Source organism: Medicago sativa, chromosome 3 (assembly GCF_051527215.1).
Source record: "Medicago sativa cultivar Bolivia chromosome 3, Bolivia_mono, whole genome shotgun sequence".
NCBI lineage: Eukaryota > Viridiplantae > Streptophyta > Magnoliopsida > Fabales > Fabaceae > Medicago > Medicago sativa.
In genome coordinates this window covers 66,691,614-66,713,756 of record NC_140751.1, presented here as the reverse complement: position 1 = coordinate 66,713,756, position 22,143 = coordinate 66,691,614, and the positions used below count along the sequence as shown (strand labels likewise).

The 22,143-nt window shown below is 35.6% G+C and overlaps 1 protein-coding gene across 1 annotated transcript; it reads right to left on the bottom strand.

Moving 5' to 3' along the window:
• Window positions 1–11,389: 11,389 nt before the first annotated feature.
• On the bottom strand, window positions 11,390–22,053 carry LOC146939342 (uncharacterized). Its single transcript, XM_085757428.1, has 12 exons — window positions 21,921–22,053; window positions 19,918–20,644; window positions 19,410–19,573; window positions 14,279–14,359; window positions 14,114–14,188; window positions 13,816–13,917; window positions 13,127–13,244; window positions 12,882–13,031; window positions 12,767–12,795; window positions 12,466–12,532; window positions 12,219–12,368; window positions 11,390–12,138 (listed from the first exon to the last, which is right to left on the bottom strand). The coding sequence occupies exons 1-12, from the start codon at window positions 22,002–22,004 to the stop codon at window positions 11,609–11,611; spliced, it is 2,277 nt and encodes a 758-aa protein (XP_085613554.1). The 5' UTR covers window positions 22,005–22,053; the 3' UTR covers window positions 11,390–11,608.
• Between the last annotated feature and the right edge of the window lie 90 nt (window positions 22,054–22,143).

The following is a 22,143-nucleotide window of genomic DNA, read 5'->3' as shown; positions in this document are numbered from 1 at the left end:
TGGGATCTGGTACCCAAACCTCAGCACAAGAACATTATTGGAACAAAATGGGTATTCAGAAACAAGCTGAATGAGCAAGGAGAAGTAACAAGAAACAAAGCCAGACTTGTTGCACAAGGGTATAGTCAACAAGAAGGCATTGATTACACTGAAACTTTTGCTCCAGTTGCAAGATTGGAAGCAATCAGGTTACTTCTTTCCTATGAAGTTAATCATGGCATAATATTATATCAAATGGATGTCAAGAGTGCATTTCTTAATGGTGTCATAGAAGAAGAAGTGTATGTCAAGCAACCTCCTGGATTTGAGGATATTAAATATCCTGACCATGTGCTTAAACTGAAGAAATCACTATATGGCTTGAAACAAGCTCCCAGAGCTTGGTATGATAGACTAAGTAATTTCTTAATCAAAAATGATTTTAAAAGAGGACAGGTTGATACAACACTCTTCAGAAGGACTCTTGGGAAAGATATTCTTGTTGTGCAAATATATGTTGATGATATAATATTTGGTTCTACTAATGCATCTCTTTGCAAGGAATTTTCTAAGTTAATGCAGGATGAATTTGAAATGAGCATGATGGGAGAGCTGAAGTTCTTCATGGGCATTCAAATTAATCAATGCAAAGATGGAGTCTATGTTCATCAATCAAAGTATACAAAGGAGCTTCTGAAGAAGTTCAAGCTTGAAGATTGTAAAGTGATGAACACTCCAATGCACCCTACGTGCACCTTAAGCAAAGAAGATGAAGGAGCTAAAGTAGATCAGAAGTTGTACAGAGGTATGATTGGTTCTTTGTTATACCTCACTGCATCTAGGCCAAATATTTTATTCAGTGTATGCTTGTGTGCAAGATTCCAATCAGATCCTAGAGAATCTCATATGACTGCTGTCAAGAGAATCTTCAAGTATTTGAAAGGAACAACTAATCTTGGACTCCTGTATAGGAAATCCTTAGATTATAAGCTAATTGGATTCTGTGATGCTGATTATGCTGGTGATAGGATTGAAAGAAAGTCAACCAGTGGCAATTGTCAATTTCTGGGTGATAATCTTATATCCTGGGCTAGCAAAAGACAAACAACTATTGCTATGTCTACAGCAGAAGCAGAATACATTTCAGCTGCAAGTTGTTGTACACAACTACTTTGGATGAAACATCAGTTGGAAGACTATCAGATAACTACTAACAGTATTCCCATTTATTGTGATAATACTGCTGCTATTTGTTTGTCTAAAAATCCAATTTTGCATTCAAGAGCTAAGCACATTGAAATCAAACACCATTTTATCAGAGATTATGTTCAAAAAGGAATTTTAGATATACAATTCATTGATACTAAAAATCAATGGGCTGATATATTTACTAAGCCTTTAACTGTTGAAAGATTTGATTTTATAAAGAAAAATTTGAACATGCACTACGTGTCTAATTAAAGGTTGCTTGCTCTTGAATAGGATTTTAGGTTCTGAAGTTAGTTCAGAAGCAGTAGTCCATCAGAAGCTCTTTATTGAGATTCTGAGGAAAACTCACTTCTGATGATAACGTCAGCATCTGAAGTCCAGAAGCTGGATTTTTTGCTTCTGAATAGTTGAATTAGTGGAAACGTTGGGAGTTACTTTTTAAGGTAACTTCTGGCCCACTAACTTGGTAGTTACTCTGAGAACTTCTGACGCGGCCTGTATGTATTGGTGTATAACTAAAAGGGCAATGATGATTTAATAGCTTTGAAAGTACTTTTCACGCGCCCCCAATTTTGTCATTAATGTTATGTTTGTTTGTCTCTTTTGAATTGTAATCGTTTTACTTTTAACACTTTGTCAATTCACACACTACTCACTCACAACAAACACATTTGCTTTCCAACCTTTTGCGAAGTAAGCGCTTTCTCTCAAACCTAGAACCCTAAACTCATCATCTTCAAATCTTCTTCAATCATCATCAAATGGCATCATCAAGCTCAAAAGTTTCAGAATCTACTTCAAACATGCAAGGCGCATCAGAATCTGGGTCCGTCTACAAAGAGAAGACTATGGATATCCCATGGAAATCCTTAATAGTTCAAGTAGAATCACCGGTGGACTTCGCTTCACTTAAAAAGTACAAGGTGAACATGGAAGGAGTGATAGAAACTCAGAAGCTGTCTGAGTACTTCAAAATGCTGAATGGGCCAACATATGTGAACCTGGTCAAAGACTTCTGGTTAAAGGCTGAAGTGTACAATGGGAAGCCTGCAAAGGTCGTTGGTAAACAAGCAGCTTCAAAGAAGGGAAAAATGACGGTGGAAATGAATCCTACCTCCTTTGAAAGCTTGGAAATAAGGTCTGAAGTGATAGGCATTCCTATAACCATCACTGAGAATGTTATAGCCAAAGCTTGTAGAGTGAATGCAGAGGGAAGATTTCAGGAAATAGTCAAGAAGGAAGATGTCCTGCTCAACAGCTACTACAACACTCTTCTGGGTGGGAACAAAGATGCTAAGCCTTCTGAAATGAAAATTCACAACAGAATGTTAGTGAAATTCAGTAATGATTGCTTCTTTCAAAGAGCAGGAGGGTCTGACCAACCCAACAACCAACAGAAGCTAGCAATATACTTCATGGCTGTTTTGGAGAAGATAAACTTCCCAAGATATGTAATGGATCATCTCTGCTGGGCTATAAATGAAGGCACTGTTAGAGGAAGGAAACAAGTGCCCTATGGAAGATTGCTATCTGAGATCTTTCATCAAGGAAGGGTGGTGGAGTTCTTAAAGTGGACAAGGAGTACTTCTGATAGATGCTTCGAAGTGTCTACTGCTGAAAGGACTATCAGTAGCAGGAGTTTATTCTCTATGAAGTTTATCAAGGAAGCCCCTCAAGATGAAAAGTGGTTGGAGATGACCACAGAAGAAACTGAGATTATCAGGGACTTTCCTTCAATCTTTGAGGAAAGTAATCCTGAATACTTAGCTAAATTAGTAACTGAGTATGTCTCAGAAGAAAATGCAAGCCCTTAGAAGGAAGCTGCTCCTGGAAAAGGAAAGAAAGTTAAGGGTGCTACTGCATCAGAAACTGCTACAGATAAGGGCAAGCAAAAGAAGGATGTTAAAAGAAAGAGGGGGAAAGCTGAAACAGTTTATCACAAGGAAAAATTGGATGAAGCTTTGGATGAAATAGAAAAGGAAGAAGCAGAGCCCAAGCTGAAGAAGAAAAGGGCACCTGTTGAAATGAAAACATCTACTATTGAGCCGACTCCTGCCAAGGCCAAAATGGCTATGGAAATTATTGATTTTAAATTAGCAGAAATAATGGAGAAGAAAAGAAGTAAGGACAGATCAGAGCCTATCTTCAAGCAGAAGTCTGAAGAAGTCAAGGAAGTAGCTGTTAAAGCTTCAGAAGCGGTTCTGAAAGCACCTGGTGCTACCACTTCAGAAGCTGAAACTACAGTCAAGGTATGTCAGATTCCAGTCACCTCTACCTCCATCTCACCCTTCTCACCAACAACAACTGAGCAAGCAAAAGATACTACTGTCCTAGACAATCTTGCTCTCCACTACTCAGGTGAGCTACCCAATGTTGAACCAAACTCAGAAAAAGCCTCTGAAACAACTCCAGAAGCAGCTGCTTCTGAAAATGTTGGTTCAGAAAGCCCCCATCAACAACCACCTGAACCACACAAACCCACATCACCCCCACAACAACAATCACCAGTAACTGAAACTGACCCCCAACCCAACGTTCAATCACCAACTCAATCTAACCAACAACCTGAACCACAACCTGAATCCTCTCCCCAACACACACCCATGGATATTGACAATGTCCAAGTCAATCTCCAAGCCTCGACCTCCACCTCACAAACTGCTTCTGAACAACCATCATCCTCAACCCAACCTCAACACATCACCATTTCAGTATCCAACCCTGTTCAAGACCTTGTACTGAGTGATTCTGATCTTGAAACTCTTGAACAACCACCCCCAAACATCCTGGAATCTGGATATATTAACGCTGAGCTACTAACTATTCTCTCTCAAATGCATAATCTGGTGGATCAAAGAAGGACAATTGATCTCACCAATGCATATGAAGACTCATGGGCATCACTTTAGAACAGAGCTGCTGAGTTTATAGAAGATATAAAGGCTAAGTGCATCAGAAGCAAGGAAGCTTCTGTCAGAAAGTTAATGGAGCATCTGAAGAAAAGTCTCAGAGTTAGAAGTCCTACACTGCTCCTGGCAAACAAGCCATTCTTCTCAGAAATGGACTACTTGACCAGAGACGCAAGAATGTTTAAGCTTCTGAGGAAACAGATGGCAAAGCAGCAGCAAGAGGCTAGAGAAAGGGAACAGACTCTTCTCCAGAGACAACAATTTCTTGAAGAACAGTTGCAGAAGAAAATTGAAGAAATGGAGAAGATGAAGAAACAACAACAAACCAACCCATAGTTGCACACCTTAGTGTTATCTTTTGTTTGTTGTTTGTCTTAAGTTCTTAGTCTCAGCTTCTGAAACTGTCTTGCTTTAATGTTTATTGCTTCTGAATGCTTAACTGGTTCTGATTCTGATAGCCTGAATAGTCTTGTTCATATACATTGCTCTAATTAGTTATTTACTTATTATACTCTCTTCATGTTTGAGTTTTTCTCACATCTTTTTGTCTTTTATGCTTATTTTTATCTTATTTTTTTTTGATAATGACAAAAGGGGGAGTATATGTGACAAGTATTTAAAGGCTCTGAGCCCCATTAGTGATATTTGAAATTTTTTGAAAAACTTCTATCATTTTTACCTTAATGGTATAAGCTATGAACGAAAGAAGGAGTATCAAAATTCAAGTAAAATTAATTGAACCATTCTTCTTATCTATAAGTTAATTCTTTCAATGATTCAATTTTTTTTAAAGCTCTGATAATTTTTGTGCGGAAAATGAATTTAATTAACCTGGATAGAACTTAGGGGGAGCTTACAAACCTCACCTTAAAGACTATCAGACTCAGGGGGAGTTTGAGCTTACAAACCTCAGATTCTGAGCTTACAAACCTCAGGACCCCAAAGTCAACTTGTTAATTAGGTTAACAACAATTGATCAATTTTTAAATACTATTGTTTGTCATCATCAAAAAGGGGGAGATTGTTGGAACAAAATGTGTTTAACAATAAACCTTAAAGAGTTTTGATGATAACAAGGTATTAAAAATTGTAAATTGGACTAGCTAATATTTGTTCAAGTGTACAGGATCATAATTAAAAAGTTACATCATTTATTGGTTCTGAATGAGCAAATGAAGAGCTAAAGGAATCTACACAAAATGAAGCTTAGTGCTCCTGAAGGCAATTCGCTCCTGAAGAAGAAAAGCGCTCCTAAAGTAAAGCCGCTCCTGAAGTTAGTAAAGTGCTCCTGAAGAATAATGCTCCTGAAGACAAGAGGTCCAGAAGCCACATCATCAGAAGCTGCATCATCAGAAGCTGAATCATCAGAATCTGCATCATCAGAAGCTGCAGAAGCTGCCTCATCAGAAACCATTTCACCAGAAACTGAAGATCAACTGGATTTGCAAAGATTCAAGGATTGAAAAATCATCAATGCAAAAGCTGTCTATTGGATTCGAAAACACATCAAAAGATTAGTGGAATTTTGCAACGGTCATTTCAAAGGTGTTTGAAGACATGTGCTTGCAATTTTGGACGAAAGCGTTGACATTGTACTTTGTACGAACTGTACAACCACCTTCTCCACTACTCTGTTTTGTGTCCACGCTACAAGACAAGAAAACAGCTCCAGAATACAGTTTCGCCTGCATAGATGTTCCTTTGGATAAGGAATGGATTTCAAATTGGTTCTTCTTAGGACAACAACCAAATCAGGCAAAAGATCAAAGGTGTAAGATCAAGCTTCAACAACGACTCTTTGATGTGTTGGCAATTTCACAACGTCTCTTTCACACCTCTATATAAAGGAGTGAAGACTTAGAGATTTGGTAATGCAAGAACGCTAATGCTGAACGAAAGACTCAACATTTTTACAAGTGCCAAACCTCTGCTGAAATTGTTCTGCATTCACTTAGAATTTCTGTGTCTCAAAGTCATATCTTAGAAATTCTTAAGTCATTGAGTCTGTATCTGATTTGTATTGTGAGCACCTCTGATTGTATATCAAATGTTCAACCTTAAACAATTTTCTGTGTAATTTTGTTTAGAAGTCTCTTGCAGTTGTGCTTGAGCAGGAAGTCTCTTGCAGTTGTGCTTGAGCAGGAAGTCTCTTGATTGTGTTCTTGAGCAAAGGAAGTCTCTTGCTTGTGTGCTTGAGCAAAGGAAGTCTCTTGCTTGTGTGCTTGAGCAATTGTAATCAGATATTACTCTTAGTGAAATCTCCTTGGAAGTGCAAGGGGGACTGGACTACTTCCGGATTGTGGAAGGAACCAGGATAACTGCTTTGTGTCGTTCTTCTTCTCTTTCTCTGTTTTATTCCGCTGCATATAGATTCTGATAATCACTTCAGAAGCTGTCTCACTTAGCTTCTGATCAAGTGTGTTCAGTTTTAGGAGAAACGAAGAATTTTTCAAAAACACAATTCAACCCCCCCTTCTTGTGTTTTTTCTCACCTTCAGTATTTTCCCCAAGAAGGCTGCTCACTATTTTACCCCACGAAGATTGATTACTTTTTACCCCAAAAAGGAGAAAATAAGTAGATTCAGTGAATAAGTTCAACATTATTGTATGACAATTGTTGTAATGTACGAATTATTAATAAAATAAGATATTGTTATATTTACTTTTATTTATATTTAGTCCATTTGCTTTTATTTATATTTAGTCCATTTGCTTTTATTTATATTTGTATTTATTTAAAGAATAATATTGAATCAATAATTTAGAATAATGTTAACAAAATAATTTCGGAATAATGTTAATAAAATAATTTAGATTAAAGTTAAGAAAATAATTTAGATTAATGTAAACAAAATAATTTAGAATAAAGTTAATAAATTAATTTAGATTAATGTGCACAAACTAATTTACAATAATGTTAAGAAAATATTCAAGAATAATGTTAATAAAATAATTTAGTATAAAGTTAAGAAAATAATTTAGATTAATGTAAACAAAATATTTTAGAATAAAGTTAATAAATTAATTTAGAATAAAGGCCTTAAATGTAACCAAAAAAAAATGAAGGCCTAATTGAAAATTGTTTAGTGCATAGGTTTTATATGCACTAAATTCAGTCAAAAACAGTAAAAAAAAAAGTGTAAAACACAATAAAACCATGGTTGAATAACCGACCAAAGTCCAACAAACGTGTTCTTGAGTTGTGACCACCGGCCTAACTAGCGTGAGTTAACTCACGCTAGTGTTAACCTGTGCGTGTGTTAACACACACTAGTGTTAACCTGTGCGTGTGTTAACACACGCTAGTGTTAACCTGTGCGTGAGTTAACTCAAGCTAGTGTAAATCCTGGGCGTGAGTTAACTCACGCTAGTGTAAATCCTGGACTCAAGAACACGTTTTTTTGAGTTTGTTCAATGGAATTTAATTGATTTTACACGTTTTTTGTTAAGTTTTTACACGTTTTTTGACCCTATTTATGGTAGATATAACCTATGTTACAATCTCCCCCTATAAATACACTCCTAAACTTCCCCATTTCCTCACACCATCTCTCATTCTCACTCTCTCCCCCTATGAATCTTCTTCCTTTCCTTCTTTTTTTCCTTCTTTATTTTGGTGTAAAAAGAGAAAGAATGATAAGTAGTGAGTATGCTGGGGAAAATATAAGTAGTGAGCAGCTTTCTTGGGCAAAAAACCACATTGGGTAAAACTAAATGTGCAGATTTAGTTTTACCCCAGGAAGGTTGGTTTTCTTGTGGTTTATTTTTAGTTTTACCACAGGAAGATAGGTTTTCTGGTGGTTTTTATTTTTTCGCAGTTTTAGTTTTACCCCATTGTAAATGTAATAAGAATTATATCAATAAAATGATATTTTATATTTATTATTTTTGTTTCTTTATTTTTTTTCATTGTTTTATTTTATTTTATTTTTTTATATTTATTTTACGATTGCGTATTGAATTAATAAATTGTATTGAATTAATAAATTCAAATAAAGGAAATTAGAAAAAAAATTGCGATAGCGTGAATTCGAATAAATATTGTGTATCGAATAAGTAAATTATAATAAGTACACAACATTAATTCAAATAAAAATGGCGTAGTTGGAAGGTGCATTCCAACTACAACAAATGTCTTACCTCTGAAATGGGGCAAATTCAAACTTGCCAAACAACAGGACTCAAGCATTTCGCTCGACATTCATGCTTTCCTTTGAAAAGAATAAATTTTTGTTAGGCTTGATTTAGATGAAGGTATTCAAGTGCCACCGAAATGAGGTCCATTCCTTGACACTTAATACCTTCATCTAAACCAGCCTAACAAGAATTTAATCTTTTCAAAGGAAAAACATGAATGCCGAGCGAAATGCTTGAGTCCTCGCCGTTTGGCAAGTTTGAATTACCCCATTTCAGAGGTAAGACAAATGTTGTAGTTGGAATGCACCTTACCCTAACTAATGACGATCTTCTGGCGGAATCAAGCTGTTGATGATATCTTCAGTTGATCTCAGCAACGTCACCCGCATATCGATCCACTGGAACTTGGTGTGCTCCCAAAACATACTCGTCACGTTTTCGTCGTTCTTTAACTCCACCCAAGTGAATGATACGCTCCTCTCGTTGAGCTTTGGACGTTTATATCGAACATTTTGCACCCTCCTTGTGTCTCTTGGGTTGACTCCTTGGTTGAATTCATTCAGTTGATCCTTGAGATCTCTTAGCGTTACATCAAGGCACCGAACCTTCAACCTTTGAGGTTCTCCGCCGTTGAATGTTGCATGAACGTCGATCCACCCGGCCATTGTTTCAAATCTACGCACATAGAAATTAAAAATAATCAATGAAAAACTCATTCAAACATTTAACCAAACACTTGGTGTGCATATTATACATAAACCCTAAAAATGATAACTACAACATAAACATGCAAACATCTAAATAATTAAGCAATATTACTCATTTGCATGTAACATTGTATCATATATTGCAAAAAACAAAATAACCAAAAATTAAACAAACCCTAATCTAAAAAAATCTAATCTAAGTGTAAAAAATCTAACATAATCATGCAAACATCTAAACATCATAAGAATTAAACACTATAAGTCATTTGCATGTAGCATTCTATAATTTCTTGCAAAAAAATTTAAAATTTTAACAAAACAATAAACCTAAAAAATTCTAGATTAAGTGAAATTTTTTATCATAACAACATAGTTTAAGTGAAAGCTTACTTGTTCTTGTTGTTGTAGTGTTGTTTGATTTGAAGTTGAAGGAATTTTGAAGTTGGGAAATTTGAGAGAAAATTGAGAAGTGTGTGTGTTGTTTGTTGAAAATGATAGTTTAAGTGAAAGCTTACTTGTTCTTGTTGTTGTAGTGTTGTTTGATTTGAAGTTGAAAGAATTTTGAAGTTGGGAAATTTGAGAGAAAATTGAGAAGTGTGTGTGTTGTTTGTTGAAAATGAGGCAGAATGAGGTTCTGCCTGGGTTAATAACATCACGTAGCGCATCTTAAGTTACGCAACGTGACTTAAGTTGCGTAAACATTGCAACTAGCGTAAGTTAACTTACGTAACGCATGTTAACATGTGTAACATCCCAGACTGCTTACAGGATTGCCGACTAACCCCACAAACCAACACGAGTCTTTTCAGCATGCTTTGTCCTCACTCACATGCTTACCGGGAAACTTCCCGGTAGGTCACCCATCCTAGTACTACTCCAAGCCAAGCACGCTTAACTGTGGAGTTCCTATGGATTGAGCTCCCGAAAAGAAGATGCATCTTGTTGATATGGGTAGTACCTAACAATTCTTATAAGCCTTCCTTCAACCATGTAGTCCCATACCTACACGGCCTCCGGATCCCTCTCATTCCGATGTGTTTCGGTTCCTTCTATTATCGTGGGGTCATCCTTACAGATAGTGCCCGTTCCACCTGGCGGAAACCTTTCGTATCCACCTAGCGGGATATCGAAAGCCACGACGTGGGTGTTACATGCCCACCAGCTTCCGCTTGGTTCGTCCCCGAACCACACCGTACTGGGAGAGGTCTGCTCTGATACCAACTGTAACATCCCAGACTGCTTACAGGATTGCCGACTAACCCCACAAACCAACACGAGTCTTTTCAGCATGCTTTGTCCTCACTCACATGCTTACCGGGAAACTTCCCAGTAGGTCACCCATCCTAGTACTACTCCAAGCCAAGCACGCTTAACTGTGGAGTTCCTATGGATTGAGCTCCCGAAAAGAAGATGCATCTTGTTGATATGGGTAGTACCTAACAATTCTTATAAGCCTTCCTTCAACCATGTAGTCCCATACCTACACGGCCTCCGGATCCCTCTCATTCCGATGTGTTTCGGTTCCTTCTATTATCGTGGGGTCATCCTTAAGGATAATGCCCGTTCCACCTGGCGGAAACCTTTCGTATCCACCTAGCGGGATATCGAAAGCCACGACGTGGGTGTTACAACATGCGTAGGGGTATATTTGTATTTTACTTTGGGAGTGAGTAAAACCGTTTGGGTAAAGAGCAGGATTCTTATGAAGAAGATCAAGTCTTCAATTCCTGATACAAACAAATTCTGCCTGCTGCTATCATTTGTCTAAAAGAAACACAAAAATAGAAAAAATAAGTACCTATAACACCGTGGGTTGGGGTCGAACCACGAAGAATCGCTATTAGACCCAAGTCACCAATTTTTGCTTGTCCAAGATGTCCATTGACAAGTATGTTATCACACTTAGGTCCCTATGAATTACTGTAGGATCATGTTCATGTAGATACAATTGCATGATGGATTGGTATTTGGTGCTTGAGAGTACTTATGAGATGAACCTCTAAATAAAGCCTCTCCAAATTTTCTGGTGTACCAAGAATAGCACCAACCTAATCACATACAACACACAAATTTATTCTTACCCCTTTCAAAAGTTCTGAGATGAAAAATCTGAATAGTCTATCCAATCTTTAGAGGCTACACACTAACATATTACTAGGTTAGGCTGCGAAGTTTCTTCTTGCCATAAAATGCAGAAAAATACCACTAATACATCCATATTGGGTGGTAATACCATTGAGGAGACTTCAAAATCCTTTATATTGCAGCTGCAGCTGTAGGTGCCGACTATAATTAACAACCTTGCTATTAAATCTACAAAAAACTAAATTCGTTCATCATCTCTGCATATTGTCGTGTATCTCGATTTTTCTCTTAGTCACGATTTGTTTATTCAAATCTTAGGATACATTTGAAATGTGTTCCATATAACAATATTTGTTCAACTTGTTTTCTTATTTGAAATAAGGAATATATCAATACTTCATGACCAACATTTTTAACGTACAATGATACAACAATCAATAATAATTTTCAAAATACACAAATTCAGTAAGATTATTTAACTCATTTGAGATGAGAAACAGAAAAACAACCCAAACAATAAATAATATTCAAGGATAAAGTAAAGCACGGAACAACTTGAGCGAATGCAAGGAATAAAATAGTCTAATAGCCAATAGGGTCACTTAAAGCAGCTAGAGTTTCTAAAATTTGTGCCTCCTGTTGAGTGATGCTATGCAAAACAGCTTCAGAGGAAGCCAATTGATGCTTAAGATCCTTCACATGTTGAGTCAAAATGTCTTTTGAGTCCAACAATTTTTGCAATGCATCTTGAGAGGCTTGTAAACCAGGAAACAAAGCTCGCTTTTCAACATCATCCAACCATTCCTTATCAAAACCACATCTGCGCACATCTTGTAATAACTCAACAAATTCAGAGTGGCTTGAACCTAACACATCCAACACACTATGAGTTTGAAGGAATTTCAATAGCTCAGCTAGGCAGTTGTAGACATAACCCTTGTATCTGTTACTCAATGAAGTGTCGTTTAAAAGAACCGAAGGATGCTTAACAAAGAAATCATTCAACAAAGACAGGTTCTCATAATCCAAATGCTTCTTGGAGAGTAGTTGCTCAAGCTCCCTCTTGACAAGCAAAGAAGAACTGAAATCTTCTACTTTTTGAGAAGGGTCCCCTGAAAGTATAGGAAAGAATAATTAAGCCTATTTGAGCACAACAAAGTTAATTAAAAATAAAATGTAAGCAATAAAATACCTTTAGAAGGCACAGGAGGAAATTGAGACGCAACAGAAGACGTGATCGAAGGAGAGGGTTTAGATTTGGAAACTATTATATAATCAATCTTAGGAAATTGTTCCTCAATATTTGAGCTTACTTTCTTGAAAGCATCACCATTCCGAGAAACTAAACAAATTGTGAGATAGAAAAAAGTTCAAAATCAAAAGGGTGATGAATATTGAAGTAAAATAAGAATATAAAAATATATTCAAAGCATTTTCACCTTGATCATTGGTTTTGGTAGTGGCAATGGATAAAGAAGTCATGGATGTTTCGTCATCACCATCTTCCTACACAAATTTACGTCAACAAATGATGTTATCATAAACAAAAGAATTTCAGTGTTAAAGCCTTAACAATTATAAATTATTGAGTAATAATACTCTTTAACTTTGAATACAAGATTTAGAAGCAATAGACTCAAAAATAATTTCTTTATATCAAAATTAGTTTAAATCTTGATTCATAGGAAACCAATCGAATGGCAGTTATTAATGAAATAATGGTCCTGATGATGAACTTACTAATTCTTCATCGATTTGAGAAGGGTACCCTGAAAGTATAAAAAAGAATAATTAGTCCTCTCTGAGTACACCAAATAAAGTTTTTGAAAATAAAATGAAGGAAAAAAATCTATACCTCCGGATAGCATTGGAGGAGATTGAAATGCTTGAGGGGAAGGGATGATTGGAGTGAGCTTAGATTCTGGAACTCTAAATTCAACATCCTTAGAAAATTGTTCCTCAACAATTGAAGTTACTTTTATGACAGAATCATCATTTACAGAAACTGAACAAAAGGTGGGAAAGAAGAGAGTTAAACTTCAAAATGAAAAGGGTGATGAGATAACTTAAGAAAATAAAATTGATCCAAAGAGTCTTCACCTTGATCATCATTAGTGTTACTAGTTTCCTGCAAGTTATTTACATGAACTTCTTGAGTGGTAAGAGGCCTTGTTATGGAAATTGGAGAAGATATGGCCATTTCGCCGTCACCATATTCCTACGAAAATTCAAGCTCAAACATACAAATGATATCATCATGAAGTCTTAGTATGTTTTTCTGGATTAGCCTCAATACATATTACTCCGTCTGTTCTTTTAGCTTTTTATTTTTGTCCCAAAACTTTGGTTCTTTTAGGAAACCAAGATTCAATGAATGATGTTTTTTCTTTTGTACACTTACAAAAAACCAAAAGCATGCATTGAATGAATTACGGATAAAATGGACTAAACCTGTCTAATTTTGTACTTTCTTAATATCTGTTGTCAAACCAAAAAGGACGAAAGATTCGGAAGAAGAAAGTAGGGAATGGTATGGATTGCCTCCAGTAGTTTTCCCTCATATATCAAAAATTTTCCAAAATATTACAGCAATAGAATTTTTCCAAAATTTAAAAGCTGTAGATTCCATTTTTTTCCTCTTTATATTATCAAAATTAGTTTAAAGCTTGATTCTTACAAATCCAATTCCATGGAAATTAAATAAATAACAAAAAGAAAAATATGACAGCAATAACTACAAGCAGAAGACTATGTTAATTTGAAGGCTTTGTTATATAAAATAAACTCACATGTGAAGATGATTTATGCTTAGAAGTAGATAATGGACCTAATGTTGTTATTGTCTTGGCATTAGCTGATGTGGTTCCTTCTTCAACACTTATTTCGATACCCTGCTTAAAATTAAATGGATGTTTAAGATTGTAGTATAATTCAATTCCTGCATTGAAAAAGTGTTAAAAAGAATACAAGAAAAATGAGGGGAAATGCCTTTTTCTTAGGAAGCACTTGAAATAAAATATATTTCTTTTAGTATTTCATTTTTAGCTTTATATGCACAATGCGGTGGTACGATATTACATGATTTACCTGAGAAGGTTTGACGGCAGTATCAGTTTCTCCAAGTGAAAGTTGTTGGTCCATTGATCGTTTATTCATCAACTCCTGTAACAAGAACATAAGCATTAATGATCTTCAGCTATTAATTGCATCAATTAAATCTCTAACTCAATTCAAACATGGCCTAGAAATCACTTTTAAGTTTGTTGGTATTTCTAAATCAGGAACATTTTCAATAAGTTCATTCTCCGTCTCTGGTGTTTCTTTCATTTTTATCTGCACAAAAGAATAGCATGCTTGATTCAAATATATTGTCATTGTGATTGAGTAGAGAAGAATGAGAGGAGAATAATTTCTTGATATGTTCCAATGTACAGGGGAATTGTCTCTTTAATAGAGAAAGAATTAGAATCCTAATTAATTGCAGAGATCCTACATAATTACAGGTTAATGACAATAGTTGACTACCTAATAATACAATAACTGAAAAATAAACAATATAAATGGTATAATATTCTAATTAATATTTTGATTCTGCGACACTCCCCCTCAAGCTGGCTTGAAAATGTCTTCCATGGACAGCTTGCGAGTTATGTAGTCAAAAGGTTTCTTGGGTAGTCCTTTCGTCAAGATATCTGCCAATTGTTCTGTAGTGGGAATATAAGTCATACATATCTGTCCCCTTTCTATTTTTTCCTTGATGAAATGTTTGTCAACTTCAACATGTTTGGTCCTGTCATGTAGGACTGGGTTGTGTGCAATAGATATTGCAGACTTGTTGTCACAATACAATTTTATAGGTGGAGAATTATAAAAATTCAATTCTTGCAGTAGCTTTTCCACCCACAACCCCTCACAAATTCCATGAGCCACTGCTCTAAATTCAGCTTCAGCGCTACTTCTTGCTACAACACTTTGTTTCTTGCTCCTCCAACTAACCAAGTTTCCCCCTACAAAAGTACAATAACCTGATGTTGATCTTCGATCAGTTATACTTCCAGCCCAATCTGCATCTGTGTAGGATTCTACTTGGAGATGTCCGCGATTTTTATAAAGAAGTCCCTTCCCGGGTGATCCCTTCAAGTATCTTAAGATCCTGAAAACAGCTTCTTGATGTTCAGGTCCTGGTGCATGCATGAACTGACTCACCAAACTTACAGCAAAAGCTATGTCTGGACGCGTATGAGATAAGTATATCAGTCTTCCTACCAATCGCTGATACCTCCCTTTATCTACCATATTTCCAGCTTCAGCAGGCTGCAATTTTATGTTGGATTCCATGGGTGTCTCAGCAGATTTACATCCAAGTAATCCAGTTTCTTTTAAAAGATCCAGAACATACTTCCGCTGATTCATAAAAATACCCTCCTTTGATCTTGCAAACTCAATTCCAAGGAAGTATTTTAGAGGACCAAGTTCTTTGATTTCAAAGACCTTAGCAAGTTTCTCCCTTAAGCTTGTAAGCTCCAAGCTATCATCACCTGTTAATATGATGTCATCCACATATACAATCAAAATAGCAATTTTATTAGTGGCTGAATGTTTATAAAACAGTGTATGATCAGCTTGACTTTGGATGTAACCGAGTCCTTTTACCACAGTTCCAAACCTCTCAAACCAAGCTCTTGGGGATTGTTTCAAACCATACAAAGACTTCTTCAATCTACAAACTTTATTTCTTCCCAATTTTTCCTCAAATCCAGGGGGAAGACTCATGAACACTTCTTCCTCTAGCTCTCCATTTAGAAAAGCATTCTTTACATCAAGTTGATGTAAAGGCCAGTTCAAGTTGGCAGCAAGGGATAAAAGAACACGTATAGAGTTGAGTTTTGCAACTGGAGCAAAGGTCTCTTGATAATCTATACCATAAGTTTGGGTAAATCCCTTAGCTACTAACCTAGCCTTGTACCTCTCCACACTTCCATCTGCTTTGCACTTGATGGTAAAAACCCACTTACAACCCACCTTCTTTTTGTCATGTGGTAGGCTCGCAATTTCCCATGTTTCATTTTTCTTGAGAGCATTAAGCTCATCTAGGACTGCTAATTTCCAGTTGGGATCATCTAGTGCTTCCTCAATGTTTCTAGGCACAAACAAATTCGTGATTTTAGAAGTAAAGGCTCGGTAGTTTTGGGAGAGGTTTTGGTAGGAGACATAATTGGAAATGGGATAGTTTGTACTGGTTTTAAGTGATTTCTTGGTGCAAGTTCTGGTTTTTTTCCTAACGGCTATGGGTAGATCAATATTAGAAGTGGAAGTTTCAGAATTACCTGTTTGTTCTTGAGGCATCTTTGTTGAACCATCATCCGGGGTTTCTAGTTGATTGGATGCTGAAATGATGGACTGACTTCTGACCTTTTGAGGATATTTCCGAGCATAAACACGAAGCTCTTGTTTTGATTGTGGTATTTCCTTTCCTATTTGGGCACCACCTAAGTCTGGGACAAGGTTTCCCTTATCAATTTCAGGATCTGTTTCCACATGTTCTACTTCTTTATGTGCAATTGTGTGATCAATTAATTCTATATCCTCAATGTTAAAAACAGGATTTGGTAAAGGTTCATTCAAATTGTTGTCACTTAAAAAATTGTCTTCATTAACACTCTCCCCCTGAAGGGAATTTTTGTGATAGAAAGATTGTAGTTCTAAAAAAGTGACATTCATACTAACATGAACCTTCTTTGTGTTAGGATTGTAACACTTGTACCCCTTTTGGTTGGGAGAATAACCAACAAAAATACATTTTTCAGCTCTTGGATCTAGTTTAGAACGAGAGTTAGGGGCATACATAAAAACAGTACATCCAAACACTTTTAAAGGTAAGTCGGTATGCAATCGACATGCTGGAAAAAAAGTTTTGAAAACATCCAATGGTGTGCGATAACTTAACACACGAGTGGGCATCCTATTTATGAGATATGATGCTGTTAGAACCGCATCCCCCCATAAAAATTTAGGAACATTGCTCTCAAACATAATGGCACGAGCTACCTCAAGAAGATGTCTATTCTTTCTTTCAGCTATGCCATTTTGTTGAGGCGTATTTGGGCATGTTGATTGATGCTGAATACCTTTATGTTGAAAAAACTCTCCGAGGTTTTTATTAAAATATTCAGTACCATTGTCACTTCTCAAAATGGAGATTTTTGCATCAAATTGAGTTTCTATCATTTTTGAAAAACATTTAAATATCTCTGGTACTTCAGATTTATCCTTCATAAGATAGACCCAACATAGCCGTGTATGATCGTCAATAAAGGTCACAAACCACCTTTTCCCAAATTGAGTTGTAATTTTAGATGGACCCCATACATCACTATGGATTAAATAAAAAGGTTTGGATGCATGATAAGGTCGAGAGGAATAAGGAGTTTAATGACTTTTAGAAAGAACACAACTTTCACATTCAAAAGAAGAACAATTAACATTTTTGAATAAATCTGGAAACAAATGCCTAAGATATTGAAAATTAGGGTGCCCTAGTCTATTATGCCAGAGCATTATTTGATCCCTAACAGAGGCAGAACTGATACCACTAAGGCCATGAGCCACTTTATTCTCAAAAACACCCTCAAAGTAATAGAGTCCATCCATCATTTTAGCACTGCCAATCATCTTCCCCGAATTCCGGTCCTGAAAAATACAATGAGTGTTAAAAAACTTTACATAACAATTTGAGTCTTCGCAGATTTTACTAACAGAGAGAAGGTTATATGAAAGTTTTGGTACATGTAGCACATTTTTTAAATCAATGTGCGTAGATAAAGGAATTTTTCCTTCTCCTGCAATTGGTGAAAAACTTCCATCTGCAATTTTAATTTTTTTATTTCCAGGACAAGGTGAATATGTTTGAAATAGAGAAGAAAGGCCGGTCATATGGTCAGAAGCACCTGAATCTATGATCCATGGTGCAGGCATATTTGAGGTGCAACTTAGAGAAGTAGGGGTACTAAAATTACCTGTTTGTGCCAAAGAAGCATTAGGAATACCAGACAAAGAACTAGATTTTAGCAACCTTATGAGCTCCTCAACTTGATCCTGGTTGGGCAAGGATTTTTTAGCCTCATGTGCTGCAGGAACAGATCTGGGACCCAGTTTGCCATTTTTCAGATGTGCTGGTTTCCCATGGAGTTTCCAGCAGGTCTCTCGGGTGTGACGTGGTCTGTTGCAGTAGTCACACACGACGTTAGATGTGTTCCTCTGATTTGAAGAACTTTTAAGGGCAGCAGTATCCGCAATCAAGGCATTGGTCTCAGGAGGATATGGATCAGATTTTGCCTTTCCCATCATGACACTCCTGCGAGTTTCCTCCCTTCTAACTTCAGAAAACATTTCTCCTAGTGAAGGTAAGGTTGATCTTCCAATGATCCTTCCACGAACTTCATCTAACTCCTCATTGAGACCGGCAAGAAACTGAAAAATTCTTCCTTCTTCCACTGTTTGTTGATGGTGTTTCTCATCGTCGGTTGAATTCCACTTATAGGTGTTGAAGAGATCAAGTTCTTGCCAAATCCGTTTTAAGGAATGAAAGTATTTTGTGACATTTTCATTTCCTTGCCGAATTTCTCTAGCCTTTAATGTAAGTTCATAGATCTGAGACTTATTTTCCAGATCAGAGTACATTTCTTTCACACTTTCCCACAATTCTTTTGCTGTGGAATAACACATATAGTTGCTGCTGATTTCCTCTTCCATGGAGTTTACCAACCATGTCATTACCATGGAGTTTTCAGCATCCCACACATCATGTTGTGGGTCACTAGCATCTGGTTCTTTGCGATCACCAGTAAGATAACCCATTTTTCCTTTGCCACGGATATACATCTGGACAGATTGAGACCACCTAAAATAGTTCGACCCATTGAGTCGAAAAGAGGTGATTTGGATAGAATGGGAATCACCGCCATAAGCAACCTTCTGCTCATTTTTAGGCAGCATGTTTTTGGGAGTTCTATTCTCCTCTTCACTATTGACTGAGGAACTGTCAGTCATGGAAGTACAGAGGCGCAGGCTGCAGAGAAATTGCTCTGATGCCAAGTAGAGAAGAATGAGAGGAGAATAATTTCTTGATATGTTCCAATGTACAGGGGAATTGTCTCTTTAATAGAGAAAGAATTAGAATCCTAATTAATTGCAGAGATCCTACATAATTACAGGTTAATGACAATAGTTGACTACCTAATAATACAATAACTGAAAAAAAAACAATATAAATGGTATAATATTCTAATTAATATTTTGATTCTGCGACAGATTGGATTCAGAAGTGGTAAGCACAAGATTTCTGGACTTCAATCCTAACCTCAAAATATTTATTAGTATTTACCTGTGGAGAAGTCAACTTGTGTTCCAATGCTGTTTGAACTTCAATCCCAACCGCAAAATCTTTCGTGGTTTGTGGACTAGGATTTTCATTATCACTATCGTGGCCTTTGGTCTCTCTTTGTAATTGTTGAAACAGAGTCTTCCAATAGTTAAACAATTCCATATCTACAGCAAAGTATAATAGAGATTAACATCCTTATATAGTAACTCAAGCATAATAAAATAAAAACTTCCGCTTGCAATTGTATATCATCATTTTTAAGTTTAAACATGCACAATATTGTTTATCTATCTACATAATAATTAAATTTTACATAAAATTAAAGCTTCTATTCGATAGGTCACTACACGATCCCTTACGTTTTAGAAATACTTATGCATGCATACGTGATATCGCTACTTTTGAAGATTCAATTGTTTTTATCCTTTAACAATACTAATGCATGATATGTAATTATTTACGGCCAACATGTAATAGTTTTTAAAAATATATTGGATAGAGTCTGTACCGTAGTCAAAATCTGAAGCAGAAATATCATTTTTGGAGTCTGTTGTTGATGCTGAAGCCAGAGACAGTTTTTGACAATTCTGTATGAAACGATTTTTTACAGCTTGAAATTGAATTCCCTGTGCATGACTGAGGCTTGGTAGATTTTCAAATATTACAACTTTCAGATTTGGAATCTCCACTTTGTGATCATCACCTTCACTTACAAATATTTTCTCTAACTCATCTGCTTCTCTTACCATTAGAATATGTAGCTCAGGAAGGTCTTTACATATGGAGATTGGAAAGACATATTTCAACTTGTTGCACTTTACTACACCAAGTCTTTTTAGCTTTGGGAAGCATGTCTTTGTTGTAGACATAACATTTGAGGATTTTTTACTCTCCAAATCATCTTCAATAATATGCTTCAACTCTTTGCATTCTTCAATTCTCATATCAAACAACTGTGGTAGACACCTTATTATAGAAGTGGAGAAAACAATTTTCAATTTTTCACATCCCTTGATTTTTAATCTTGTAAGGTTTTGGAGGGAAATCAAATTTTTGGGACCCACAAAAAGGCATGTCATCATAGGCAGATCATCTAAATGAATGACTTCCAAAGCTAAGTTCATTTGTTGTTCATTTATTTCATTAAGACAAATGATACTTTCTACTTTGGAGTTATTCTTTACTCTGAGTCTCTCCAAAGCGAGAAAATGATCCACAATATTCCCAGTCAATTCCTGCAATAAATGAATGGGAAATAAACACAATGCATAAAATAAGAATAACAAAGTCCTGTAAGTACAATAAAGATGATAAAAGGCTATGGATTAAATTACTACATTAGAATGTAACCAAAAGAAAGTCCTACATTATTTAATTTAATTAATATTGTTATTTAATTTTCAACACTCCAACCCTTTTGTTTTTCAATCTTCTACTCTTCCTCCCTTCGTTAAAAAAAAAAAAAAAACCAAAATCCTATCCTCTTCCTACATATGTTCCTCCATTGAATAAACATATCATTGGCATAACAATGGGTATCATTGGCTATCTCAAAAGAAAAACATATAGTTTTATATGTGGCTAGTCCATTAATATATTATTTGACTACCTCAAACAATTTTGTTTGATTCAAAGAGAGATGATATTAAAAAAAAATATTGATAATCTATTTAGTTTAGTGTCAATTATGAATAAATTTGAATTCTTAAAACTTCATAGAGCTCAACTTTTATAGATAACTATTGTTAGCTTTTATTTTCTTCCTTGTCGTTTCATTAAAGTATAGTAAGTTTAAAATTTACTATATAAACACATTAGTGGTTGTACATCATTCAATTCCTGTAATATAATACTTAGTTTTTTCCCTCAAAAAAATACATAGTTTCACACCTAAAAATTATTCATATATAGAAGACTTCTTTTACTCTATTCCTCACACCATCTTCCGTTCAACATCAGAGGATTATGAACCTCTTCATATTTTATCGGTATAAATGTCATTGTTTACTAAATATGGTAAGCCACCTTTGAACCAAATTTAAGAGGTTCATTTTAGAGACACCCTAAAAAATGTACTTGCTTAAAAAAATTAAACATGCTTTTAGCTAACATAAAATTATTTTTTTTTTTTGACAAAAGCTAACATAAAATTATTGTTTTGTTTTTAGTCCCCATCATAAAAAAACCGCATTTTTCAATTCTTACAAAATTATCCTACAAACAGTTTGTGATGAAACCAAACATGTTTAATCATCTTTTGAATTTTAATTTTTTTAATGTTTTTTACAGGCATGATTTGAACATTATTCAATGTTGCTCCACAATTTTTGTTTATCATAAGATGAATGAAATATAAACTTTTTAAACATCAAAATATAAAAAGTAACAAAAATAGGGAAACTTATGTGGAGGAACTTTTTTATAAAAAAAAAAATCATTTATAAATATTTGATGACTAAAAATCATCAAGTTTAGATTCACAAATAACAAAGATATACAAAATAGGGATACCTTGATGATTTTACCGTCCCCGCAGTTATTGAGTTGAAGATGTTTCAAAGGTGGAAATGTTGTGTGATATTGTTTGGGACACATGCTGACTAAACTTGGCAGATTGAGAAGATCGAAGGTCTCTAATACTGGAAGATGAAGATGAACCTCTGTGTGGTTTTGATGATCATCAGTGAAGTGTCCAATTATGTATTCCAATTTCTCACAATTATAAACTTGGAGC